The sequence below is a fragment of the Chrysemys picta genome, chromosome 2 (genome assembly GCF_011386835.1).
Source record: "Chrysemys picta bellii isolate R12L10 chromosome 2, ASM1138683v2, whole genome shotgun sequence".
Taxonomy (NCBI): Eukaryota; Metazoa; Chordata; order Testudines; family Emydidae; genus Chrysemys; species Chrysemys picta.
In genome coordinates this window covers 42,499,792-42,512,765 of record NC_088792.1, presented here as the reverse complement: position 1 = coordinate 42,512,765, position 12,974 = coordinate 42,499,792, and the positions used below count along the sequence as shown (strand labels likewise).

At 46.7% G+C, this 12,974-nt stretch overlaps 1 protein-coding gene across 1 annotated transcript in view; it reads right to left on the bottom strand.

The window, feature by feature from the left end:
• RSU1 (Ras suppressor protein 1) overlaps positions 1-12,974 on the bottom strand; it is a 179,074-nt gene that overhangs the window by 105,875 nt on the left and 60,225 nt on the right. The window contains exons 5-7 of the mRNA XM_005282446.5: positions 10,600-10,718; positions 8,188-8,270; positions 7,816-7,930 (exon numbers count right to left, since the gene is read on the bottom strand). Coding sequence (XP_005282503.2) covers positions 7,816-7,930; positions 8,188-8,270; positions 10,600-10,718 — 317 coding nt within the window. The remainder of the gene's footprint in view (positions 1-7,815; positions 7,931-8,187; positions 8,271-10,599; positions 10,719-12,974) is intronic.

Sequence of the window (12,974 nt, the reverse complement as noted above, 5' to 3'; positions counted from 1 at the left end):
GAAAAACACCACCTGTCCTAGGATCGGCGGGTGAAAAGTGGAGATGGCTGCAAGATGCACCCTAATAGAAGAGTGTGCCAGGCCCTGGTTCCTCAAATGGAGAAGGTAGTCCAGGACCGCCTGTACGGAAGAGTGCGAGGGAGATATACTTTGCTCGGATACCTGGCCAAGTGGACAAGGTTTTCCTGCTGGGGAAGTCAGTCTAGTTGAGGGCTTCCTACTTTCCAGGAGGACCTGCTGGACCTCTTCCGAACAGGTCCGCTCCTCCGAGTTCAGCCATGCAGCATCCACGCTGAGAGGTGGAGGGACGTGAGGCTGGGGTGTAAGAATCGACCGGGGTCCTGTGACAGCATGTCCGGTTGGTTGGGCAGGGCCAGGGAAGGGCCACTAACAGGTTCATGAGTGTGCCGAATTAGTGCAGGTGAGGCCACGCCGGGGCAATCATGATAACCTGCGCCCTGTCTCTCTTGATCTTTGACAGGATCTTGGCGATGAGTGGGATTGGACGGAACGCATACATCAGCCTCCCCAACCATCACAGGAGGAAGGCATTGGAGACGGAGTCCTTTCCCAGACTTTGCCGAGAACAAAACCAATGACATTTTCTGTTCTGCTTGGTGATGAACGGGTACACTTGGGGTGTTCCCCACCATGCAGGATACTTCCCGGTGGAGCGACCACTCGTGGTGAAAGGAGAAGGCCCTGCTGAGGTGATCAGCTAGCGTGTTTTTGACACCAGGGAGGTGACAAGCTTCCAGGTGGATCTTGTAGTCGATGCAGAAGCTCCAGAGATGGAGTGCCTCTTGACAGCGAGCGGATGAGCACGCTCCCCCTTGCCTGTTGACGTAGAACATCATGGCTGTGTTGTCTGTCAGGACTCTCATCACCTTGCCCGACAGGTGGTGTAGGAAGACGCTGCCAATCGCATGCATGCCAATCGGACTGCTCTGAGTTCTTTGACATTTCTGTGGAGCACCATCTCCTCCGAGAACCACATACCTTGGGCCTGGAGAGCTCTGAGGTGTGGACTCCAACCGAGGTGTCCAACACCAACTCAATGGAGTGAGGGGAGTTGTTGAATGGAACTCCCTTTAGGACCTTCTCGCGATCGGTCCACCATTGCAGTGAGGTGAGTATTGCCGGGGCGGGGGGGGGGGGGGGGGGGAAGAGGGAGAGGAGAATGGTAATGATCTTTTCCAGGTGATCCCTGGACTGGGAATAGACCGTCAGCCATTGTTGCAGGGGCCACATCCAGAGCCTGGCATGGTGGACAACGTATGTGCAAGCTGCCATGAGGCCCAGCAGATGCAGGAAGACCCTGGCTGTAGTCAAGGGGAACGTGGTCACCTCTGCAGTAAGATCTGTCAATGTCCAAAACCTTTCTAGCAGCAGGAACGCTCTTGTGCAGGTCAAGTCGAGCACCGCTCCGATGAATTCTATCCTTTGCACTGGAACTAACAGACTTTATGTCGTTCACCAGTAGGCCCAGGGAGTGGCACCTGGCTTGCAGTACCGCGACATCCTTTTGGACCTGAGATCTGGAGCTGCTCTTGACCAGTCGTTGAGGTACAGGTAGATCTGGATACACCGGCGTCTGAGGTAAGCTGCCACCACCAACATGCACTTGGTAAACACACTTGGTGCTGTCGCCAGGCCAAACGGGAGGATCATAAATTGATAGTGGCCAGGTCCAACCATGAATCGGAGAAAATGTCTGTGCCCTTGGAAGATTGCTACGTGGAAGTATGCGTCCTTTAGGTCGAGGGCGGCATACCAGTCTCCCAGATCCAGGGAGGGGATGATAGAGGCCAGGAAGACCAAGCACAACTTCAGCTTCTTTAGGTACTTGTTGAGGTCTTGCAGGTCCAGAATGGGATGTAGATTGCCTTTGGGATTAAAAAGTATCAGGAATAAAACCACCTGTTCCTGTACTCTAGAGGAATTTCCTCCACCGCCTCAGCTGCAGCAACCCTTGAACCTCCTGCGCGAGGAGACTCTTGTGAAAAGGGTCCCTGAAGAGGGGTGAGAAAGAAACTGGAGGATATAGCCCTGCGCCACTGTGCTCTAGACCCAGCGGTACGAGGTTATTGTGGTTCATGCAGGGAGGAAAAAGGAAAGGCGGCTGGAAAAAAACAGGAAGATGGATCCGGGGAATAGTCTGGTAGGTCGCCCTCTGGTGCACCCTCAAAACAGTTGCTTGGCCCTTATTCATTCTGGCTAGAGCCCGACCGAGCAGGGGATGGAGGAGAGTGACTCGGGCGGCGCTTCAGCCCTTGGCCTTCTTGTGAGGGGTCCTGCCAAGGCTGACTCCCTTGTCCCTGAGGCTGCCGAGAGGTTTGAATCGCTTACGTGCCAGGCCTGGGACATACAGCCCCAGCATTTTCAGGGTGGTACTTAGCAACTTTGCTTCATGGGGTGTAGGGCCCTGGGCAATTGCCCTGCTTGCTACCACCTAACGCTGGCCCTGGCTTTTATATGCGAAGAACAGTTGTGGCACAGGTGGGCTGTGGAGTTTTTATAGCATGTTATGGGGGGTAGGGGGGGTAGGGGGGAAACAAAGAAAAAAGTTGAGAATTCTTGATATAAAACATTGTGGCGGTGATGTCCACCAGGACTTGAACCACTTTGCCTTGTAAATGGGATCGAAAAACCTGACAGGCCAAGCGAACCGCCCTGAGCTCCTGACATTTATGTGGAGGGAGTGGTCGACCCCCAACCAGCACCCTTGTGTACTGAGCTTGCCCAGGTGGAGTCCCCAGCCCAGGCCCAAGGTGTCCTACACCAGAGTTAGCAACAGGGATGGGGCTGCAACGGGGACTCCCTGCAACACCGATGTGGGGTCCAACCATCACGCCAGTGATGACCAGATGTGGTCCGTCACCCTGACTACCAGGTCTAGGTCATGCTTGTTGGGGATGTAGACCGACACCAACCATGCCTGCAGCGGCCAGAGGTAATGGACCACGTAAGTACAAGCAACCATGTGGCCTAACCACCTTAGGCAAGTGTAGGCGGTGGCTCCTTACATGTGAGATTACATCCAATGTGGCTCAGAAACAAGCCTCCGGAAGGAATGCCCTCGCCCACAAGTAATCAAGGTATGCCCCGATGAACTCTTCTATTGCACTGATATGAGGGTCGATTTCTTTTTGTTCACTTACAGGCCCAGGTCGTGGCATGTAGAATGCACCAGATCGAGGCTGCTCTTCACTTGATCCCGCGATCTGTCTTTGATGAGCCAATCGTCAAGATAAGGATAGACCTGGACACCCCCTCCCCCCCGACGCCTCAGATAAGTGGCTACTGGGGCCATACATTTTGTATATACACTTGCAGGTCTGAGGAGAGGCCAAAGGGAAGCACCATGAACTGGAAATGGCGCTGGCCCACCATAAAATGGAGGAACTGTCTGTGTCCTTGGAAAATAGAGATGGAAATAAGCATCTTTCAAGTCGAGAGCAGCGTACCAGTTTCCCGGATCCACGGAGGGGATGATGGATGCCAGTGAAACCATGTGAAACTTCAACTTCTTGAGGTACTTGTTGAGTGGTTCAGGTCCAGAATGGGTCTTAGGCCCCCTTTTGCTTTTGGAATCGGGAAATAGCGGGAGTAGAAACCTTTCCCCCCTCATTTCTTGAGGGACCTCCTCCACCACCCACAGTTGTCGGAGGTTGTCTACCTCCTGAATGAGAAGTTGCTCATGAGAAGGGTCCCTGAAGAGGGGCAGGGAAGAGAGGAGACGGGGGGGCCAAAAACTGAAGGGTGTAGCCCCATGACAATCTCTAGCTCCCAGTGGGCCGAGGTGACTCTCGACCAGGCCAAAGGGTAGGGATGGAGACAATTGAGGAAAAAAGATGGGGCAGATCTGGGGAGGTGACTGGGGAGCGGGTCTTGAGTGCGCACCCAAAACACCAGCGTCTGGCCCAGTGGTGTTTCGCTGGGCCAGGTTGTACAGGTGAACAGGAGGAGAAAGGGTGGCGGCGACTAAAACCAGTGTCCCTTCTCCTCGTAGAGCCCTGCAGAGGCTGCCAAGGCCTTGGCGGTGGGGGCAGCCGGAATTGCTTCCTTGCTGATTGAGGCGTAAGCATCCTCAGGGAGAAGAGGGTGGTCTGAGTGTCCTTCAGACCGTGCAGCCTCATGTCTGTCTGTTCCAAAAACAGCCCAACTCCATCCAACGGGAGATCTTGTATCGAGGACTGCATCTCTTGGGATAGGCCTGAGGTCTGATGCCAGGAACTGAGCCTCATGACCATCCTGGCCGCAGAATCGATCTCATCCCAGGCCATCTGGAGGGAGCACAGAGCCGCTGCAGTACCCTCCTCAACAAGGGTCCTGAACTCTTTGGCCACCTCCTAGGGCATGGAGTCCTTAAACTTGTGGAGGGAGTCCCACAGTTAAAGTTATATTGCCCCAAAGAGCCTGGTGGTTCATGACTCAGAATTGGGAGATTGGCTGTGGAATAAATTTTCTTCCTGAAAAGGTCCAGTCTCTTGGCCTCCTTATTTTTGAGGGTGGAGCTAGCATGCCCTTACTTGTCCTTTTTGTTGGCCGCCGACACAACCAATGACCCCGGGAGGCAGGTGGGTGTATAAGTATTCAACCCTGTGGTTGAGACAAAATACTTTTTCTCTGCCAGCTTGGAAATGGGCGGGATGGAGGACGGTGTTTGTCAGAGGGCTTTGGCAATGTTCAGGACCCCTTCGTGCACCAGGAGTGCGACCCGTGCGGGGGTGGATGCAGAGAGTACATTGAACAAAGTGTCTGATTGGTCCGCCATCTCTTCTGACTCTTGGTTTAAGTTAGTGGCCACCCTTCAGAGCAGGGCTTGGTGCTCCTTAAAGTGATCCAGTGGGCTAGCAAGGGAGGGCTCTGCCACCACCTTGTCTGGAGTGGAGGAGAATGACCCAGGGCATCATCCCCTGCAGGGGAAGAGGGTCTTGGGGTGGACACCTGTTCTTCCATCTCAGCTCTCGACAACACTTCATGCACCGAGCCTGGTGCTCCCTGTGCTGATTGGAACTTATCTGACATGGCGACCGATGATTGGTGAGACGGGGGCATCAGCATAACCAGCACACCCCTGGCTTTCCAGTAAGGCCATTGCACTGGCCACTGGTCCTGCTGCCTGATCTGCATCGCTGGGTGGATGCAACCTCAGGATCCCAGTCACAACTGTGCTGTCTCAGCGAGGGGCTGAACTCGCTCTCCATGCTGGAGAAATCCTCCTCCGGTGACCAGGGTGGGACCATTGACACCTGAGTCCTGTGGCTAACAGTCGCCGTGAGTGATCAGTACCTCGAATAGTCAGACCGGTGCTGGGAGTAGGGGGAACAGTGCCGTGTTGGGGAGCGTCCCTGAGGTCTCGGTGATGGTGCTCGTTGGCGCAGAGATGACTGGTGCCGACTGTATGACAACCGGCACTTCCCTCTGGACGAGACTCTGCATGAGGGCGGAGACCGGGAGTGCTGTACCGGTGATCTGTGGCAGCGAACCAGTGATCTGGACTGATGCAGACACCAGGGCGCAGCAACAAAGGGCTCTGCTTCGGCTCCGTAGACTGGCGACACTCACTCACCTTCTGGGAGGCCTTCACAGCTAGCTTACCCTCATAGGGAGCCTTCGCCGGGTCCATCGCTGCATGTGGTGCCAGCGAAAGTGGGAGAGTCCTTTGCTCTCTGGGCACCGGGAGCTGAGAAGGCATTGACTGTGCCATCAGCCTGGGTCCCCTACTGCTCCCCGGAGTCGGTGGAGGATCCCTTTGGGGGGGGTAAGAGGTCCCCTCGGGGACATGACCCCTTGCGGCTCCGGCATGGGCAGGCAGCCTGAGCAGCGTCCTTTACCCTATGCACCTTGGTCCGATTTGCTCATTGCCAGGTCCCTCTTCTTGGGCACCGGCAAAGGTGATTGGTGCCGGGTAGAGCCCAGTGCCGGAGATGCGCTATGCACGGAGGCCGAAGTGCCGAGCATTGTGTCCGACTGGGCCGGCTCTGAGGCTGGGCGAAGAGCAGCCTGCAGGAGGAGGGCCCTCAAATTAATGTCACGTTCTTTCTGTGTTCTAGCACCAAAGTTCTTACAAATGCAACACTTTTCTTTAATGTGGGATTTCCCAGGCACTTCAGATAACTACCATGTGGGTCACTAACAGGCATAAGCCTATTACAGTCAGCACAGGGTTTAAAACCCAGTAACAGGGCATGCCATGCCTGGGGCAAAGTCCACGCTGGGATCCTAAACTGACTAAGTACAGTACTTAATAGCTACTTACTAACTAATCTGCAATAAAAAACACAGACTACTTACAGTTGGAAAACAAAGTTCAAAGAGTAAAGAAAATGCTCACCACCTACGAAGCAAGGGGGAGAGGTGCTCCGACCAACCACCACAGGCGGTAAGAAGGAACTGAGAGGGCTTAGGGCCGGCAGCGCCTGATATAATGACGTATGAGCGCGGCACTCAAGGGGGCACCACAGCAGACCCTATGGATACCGCTAAGGCAAAAGTCTCTGACAACTATGCATGTGGGTGTGCACACACCTAGAATGGAATCTACATGAGCATGCACTCGAAGAAGACGACCAGACACTTTTCCTATGACTTTAGGACAAAGCGTGTAAACTAAGAATTGTGACACGTGTAAACTAAGAATTGTGGATTTAGAAAAGAATATATATTATATATATATATATACACACACACACACACAGCGCGAGAATGTGTACACATACACCTCTACCCCGATATAACATGAATTTGGATATAACGTGGTAAAGCAGTGCTCTGTGGGGGCGGGGCTGCGCACTCTGGCGGATCAAAGCAAGTTCGATATAACGCGGTTTCACCTATAAGGCGGTACGATTTTTTGGCTCCCGAGGACAGCGTTATATCGGGGTAGAGGAGTACGAGTGTGAGTGAGTGAGTAGCAATTAGTTGATAGGAGTTGGTAGAGACAAGGACACAGTTCAAAAGGCAGAGCAACCAATAACTAATCCTGCTGCATATTTACACTAACAGACATTTTTCAAGGGTATCATAAAACACACTAACCCAAATGGAGATTTTGAGAAAATGAGCACAACTCCACTGAAGTCAATGCACATAACGCAAAATGCACTAGTGCAATGCAAATGTGCTACACACTCAGAGGTTTAGTTTCTAATGAAGACCATTACCTTTTGGTTAAAGAAAATTAAGTTACTAGTGATAATGGCAGAAATCACAAATCCATAGTTCATCTGCTGGTTCAACTGTTTTGAGGGAAAGTTGTCAGATCAGCAAAAACAATATTACGACATCAACATATAGACTTTAACAAAAAAAACCAACTAACTTAGCCTTATCTTACTTTTGTTGACCAAACTTCCATTTCTACAGAAACAGGCTCAAGAAAGCCACTTCTATCGAAGTATTGAGGATTCAAAATTTCTTTTTTGCTGACTGTAGCAATGATTTCAACACAATTAGCTCCAGACAATTAAAATATGTTTTTAAAAGAAATTATGTACAAAGCAGAATGCAGTATGCAAATTTTGCAATCTGACGGACTAATACACAGGTCATATATAATATGGGAACAAGTAATGCAGCCAAATGTGCAACATGACAAACACAAGCCCTTCCTCTCCCAAATACACACAAATGCAACAACAGAGAAAGTGAGTGTGTGTATCTGAGGGAATAAACAGATAATAGCAGCAATGATAACCTCAGCAAAGACTATTTCTTGGAGATCAACGGATGGTTTAGGTTATCAACAGGAAGTGCATTGTGTCATAATCATTATTACTCAAAACAACAAAGGACCATCTACAATCTTACCTAGTTCTGGGGGCAGCACAGTAAGACGGTTTCCCTGGATATGAAGTTCCTTAAGTTGAGTGAGTTCACCAATTTCTTTAGGCAGTGATATCAGGTCATTGTCCCTAAGGCTCAGCTAAAAGAAAATATAAAGTCAGAACAATTTTCAGTTAAAATAAAGCAGCCTAAAAGAGAACACTTACTCTCTGCCCACCCGTCGCCCCCCCACACTCAATTCTTCCAATTTATTTACAAAATAAACAAGAAACAGTACCAGGTGTAGTGGTTATTCCTGAAAAACAAACCCTACTACTTCTCAAATTGACTAGATTCTACTGCTACAAGGGCTGTGAAAGTGAATTGATTTTCCAAGAATTTAGATAAATTACTTACTATCTGCAACTTTGTGAGCTTCCCAATATCTGGCGGCAGGATTTCAAAATCGTTGTCACTTAGATAGAGTGCACGCAGGGTGGCTGCAAATTAAACAGCAATATATAAACAGGGTGGCATATAGCCCAACCATTTGAGGTTGGATCAATAAGAGAGTCAGCTTTGATTAATAACCCTGACTTGGTGAAAAGCCTTTGACATACTCAGGGCTCACAATAATAACAAGCAGGTCAAACTTAGATTTACTGCCTTATTGTATTGTTGGTGTGTTCAGGAAAACATCTATATCCAAAAGGACTGACACAATTAACAATTTCTACAATAGACTGTGGCAGGTTCTGGCACATAGTTTCAATACTCAGCTGTCAGAAGGAGCAATTACTCTTTATTACATCTGATTCCTAGTTATTACCCAATTTGCATTAAAAAAGCTGTGTTTTGGAATGAATTTACACCTATATTTAACTACATGCAGTGCTGTGGAAAGATCTTAAAACAAGATAGTAGAACACAAACAACTGAGTTCAAATCAAATCATTTATATTTTCATAGGTCGTCTCTCTCTCGCTCTCTGCAGTAGAAGACAGAAGGATAAAGTTTAAAAACGAAAAAAGAAAAACCCAATACATCCATTTAGCTTATTACTATTTGCACAGCACTGTGGCTGTGCATGGTACTTTTCAGGAAAATTAAACCAAAAGAAAACAACAGTGAATGCTGGGAGGACAACTATGATTTCCCATTCCTTCCAAGAGCAGTTGGATGTCTGTTTTGCAGGTTTCTCGTTAGTTGCATTGTAGTCATCATCATTTTTAACTTTTTGATAATTTAAAATTTTCCTTCTATTGGATCATGATCAGTAGGTCCTTCTCAGCAAGCAGCATGGCCTCCTCTAACCTCTTTGCCACTTTTTCTGCTTAGGCTGTGATTGCACTTCCAATAAAAACATTGTTAAAAAGAATATTAAGGTTGCAAAGTCAAACACTCAAAAGTTAGAAAACACCAGAATAAAGATTGCCTGTGTAACTGTAATTGAGCCTCTGTATGCCTGCATTAAAGATACAGTCTTTAACTACATGATCACATACTATTTCTTCTACCCTGCCTCATTCAGTGCACACGAAGGATGGAGCTCTGGGAACGAATCAGGGTTGTGTAGTGAAAGAAGCTGCTGTCTGTAGGAGCCTTGCCTCACTTGATGCAGAAGTTGGAAGGTGTCTAGTGAATGAAGTAAGGGATTGCAGAAAGAGAAAAAAGATCTTTTTAAGGAAGTTGAATGCTTTCCTTGGGAACTAGATTCTATTCTGGCCTCCACCATAGAGTTCCTATCTGTTGCTGGGCAAGTCACATAAACCAAAGTGTTCACAGCTGGCCACTAATTCGGTGTTCCTCATTTTCTGGGTGCCCTACAGATACTTAGGGCCAGATTTGCAGAAAGGCCAAGTGTTCACAACTGTAACTGAAGTCAAGGGGGGGGAGGGGCACTGTGCTTTGAATATACAAGGTGCTGTAAAAATGCTAGGGACTCTGAAAAATCAGACCTTATATGTCTCAAGTCAGGAACCCAAAATCAGCAGACACTTTGGACTGTTTTTGCCTTAGTTTCTCCGTGCCTCAGATCCACAGCTATAAAATGGAGAGAATACCACATCCCTACTTCAGAAGAGTGTTCTAAAGCTAAATTAATTAATGTTTGACTAAAACACTCACAGCATGATGAGAGCACCATAGAAATGCCCTGGAGAAAATCAACAGTACTGTATTCAATGCAGTTTGGATGGTGTGCAGTAAATAAGGTCGGGGGCCACACACTGAATGAGGATAAAAAGTAATATTGAATTCACTTAAAAGGCGAGGATCATATGGAAAAAACAATATGTGGTAAAATAATTAAAGACTATCATAATAGATATGCACAAAAAAGGCTCAATTAAAGCTGCAAAAGCAATCAGAATTCTGAGATTTCATGACTTCTGAGCGTTTGACTTTGTAACCTTAACAAGCTTTTAACATATATATATAAACACTAGACACACACATTTCTGGAAACCTGGTTGTGGTTACTTTCAGATTGTAAACACACCTCAAGGTGACATTCTTTATTGTCCCATGAGACTTGTTAGCGTCTATTAAATTTTAGCTAAGTATGTGGATCAAGAAAATATTACCCTCAAGAAAGCTAATATGCCATTACTAACCAAGTCCTTGCATGCCCAATAGTGTCAGGTGACACTATATCAATGGTACGTATTGCTGAGCTATGTAGAAATATTCAAGAGGACCAAGGAAGAAAAACATATATCTAAAAAATTCTATTGGAGTTTGGTCTCTATCAAATAAATTTCACTGGCAGAAAGCAAAGCACCATTTCAGGAAGATTTATAGATTTTTTTTTTTTTTAAAGTTTCTTACTCAGATAGAAGAAGTTTCCAGACAGGGAATTTTCATTTAAGTTGTTATAAGTCAAGTCAAGAACCTCCAGAGCTGGTAAAGATCCAAATCCTCTAGGCAAGGTATTTAACCTGTTCATGCTGTTGGTGGTGGAAAAACAAGACACACAGAACATATGTTCATATTCATTTTGCCAGTTAATCATAAGCAAAACCCATGACGGCATTAAGAGCTTTCCAAAAAAGAGGAGGCCACACTAATTTCTAGGTCAACCCTTTTAGGGCATAGTGCCAAAGCCCCCAACTCCCACTGGTTAATGGGATGGGAGCTGAGGGTGCTCAACACCTCATAGGATTGAGGCCCACAGACCATTATTCCCCAAATTCCCATGACTTTTCTTTTTATTCCTATCTCTTACCCTACACCCCTTCCTTAATTTCATCCTATCATTTTCCCTAATAAAGTTAGTTTCTTCTCACAACCAGTTCATCTTTGATTGCACTGAAGTATAATTACTCGGGTCATAAGGGTTGCATATTCATTAAGTCACCTAATTATCAGGTCAAGGCACCGTACCTTAAGCTGTACAGTCCAGCTAGAGCAATAAACTAAAGGCAGAGACCTACAATTAATCCAAGCAGCACAGCAGATCCAGAACCTATTGATCTAAGATGGCCATAGAGCCACTGAAGAAGGCAGAACAAGCAGACTTTACCACTCTTCAGTAATAGAGATGCTTTGGGGGTGGTGGGGTAGGGTGGATACATTCAACACAATGCAGCAAGGAATGACCATGAACAGGGGATTGAAAAGGGTTACGTGTGGATGAGAATTTCAAACAGAACTAGTTATACAATGGGTGGTGTCAGGGAAGTCCTAAAAGGAGGTGGGGGAGAAAGACACTGAATTTTCAGTCAACAAGATCTTCCAACCAGCTCTCATTACAGTAGTGGAAAATGACAATGTCATTGTCTTATTTTCTCACACACATATAAAATACATTATAAGAACATCATTAAGGTTGAAAATTCAAGCACTCAAAAGCTAGGAAATGCCACAACTAAAGTGGTCTGTGAAATAGTCTTTAATTACATGATCAGTTAATTACACACTACTTTTTTCCACATGATCACATACTACTTTTTCCACTGATTCCTCATTCAGTGCCCAGTTAATAATCAGCTATTCAATATTTTTTCTTCTCCTCATTGGTCAATGTGTGGCCCCAGGCCTTATTTACAGCATGTTATTCAAACACTGCTCTGAAGACAGAATTCTTCATTTCCTTTTCTACAAAGCTCATCATTATAATACCTGAGTGCTTCACAAACATTAATGAATTTATTTTCATAACACCGCTGGGAGATGAGTGGGTATTACCCCATTCTACAGAAAGGGAGCTGAGGCACAGAGAGAATAAGATCAAAGATATCCGTTAATTTGGATGCCCAATTTGAGACAACTAGAATCTAAGTTTTCAAAGTACTTAGCATTATATAGCACTTAATATGTTCAAAGCACAGCTTCCATGGAGTTTAATTGTCTGAAATACTGAGCACTCACAGCTGTAATCTGACACCAGGGTCTTAAAGTTTGACACCCAAAAATAAGGAACAGATGCGGAGAAAAGTTTGATCAAGTGATTTCCAAGCATCACATAGGAACTCTGTGGCAGAGAAAGGAACAGAATTGAATTTTTCAGAATAGTATTCAACTTCCTTAACCATAAGACCATCCTTTCTCTTCCTGCAACACCCTACCTCATTCACTATACACCTCATGACTTCTACAAAAACCTCCTTCACTAGAGAACCCCGATTCATCCCCAAAGAAGATCCACCCTGCGCACTGAATCAGGGGAGGTCCTGTGGAAAAAACAGTATGTGATCATAAAATTAAAGACTATCTTAATGCATACACATGAGGATGTTTATTAAGGTTGCCAAGTCAAGCATTAAAAAAATTAGGAAATGCAAGATTTAAGGTTGCACAGGCAACCTTAAATCTTGCATTTCCTAATTTTTTTAATGCTTGACTTGGCAACCTTAATAATGTTCTTTTAACATAGGAAATAGAACACACAAAAAGCAAACTGAAAAAGATTCCAGTATGCGGCATCACACTGACATTCACATGGGTCATTAGCTGGGTTAGAATCTTTAGATCTACCACACAGACCTCAGGCACTTGATCTAACAGTACCAGCATTATTTTCCCCTGCTCTCAATCCCAATCTATTTCCTTCTCTTTCTCCCTGGTCTAACTCTTATCCCCTCTGCATCTGAGGCAGTCTGCTTCCTCCTCCATGCTGACTGGGCATTAGCAGAGTGTCACTGAGAGCAGAGGAGAGACAGGCTTCCTGGCTCTGCGTTCTGGAGAATGTGTAGAGATGGCTT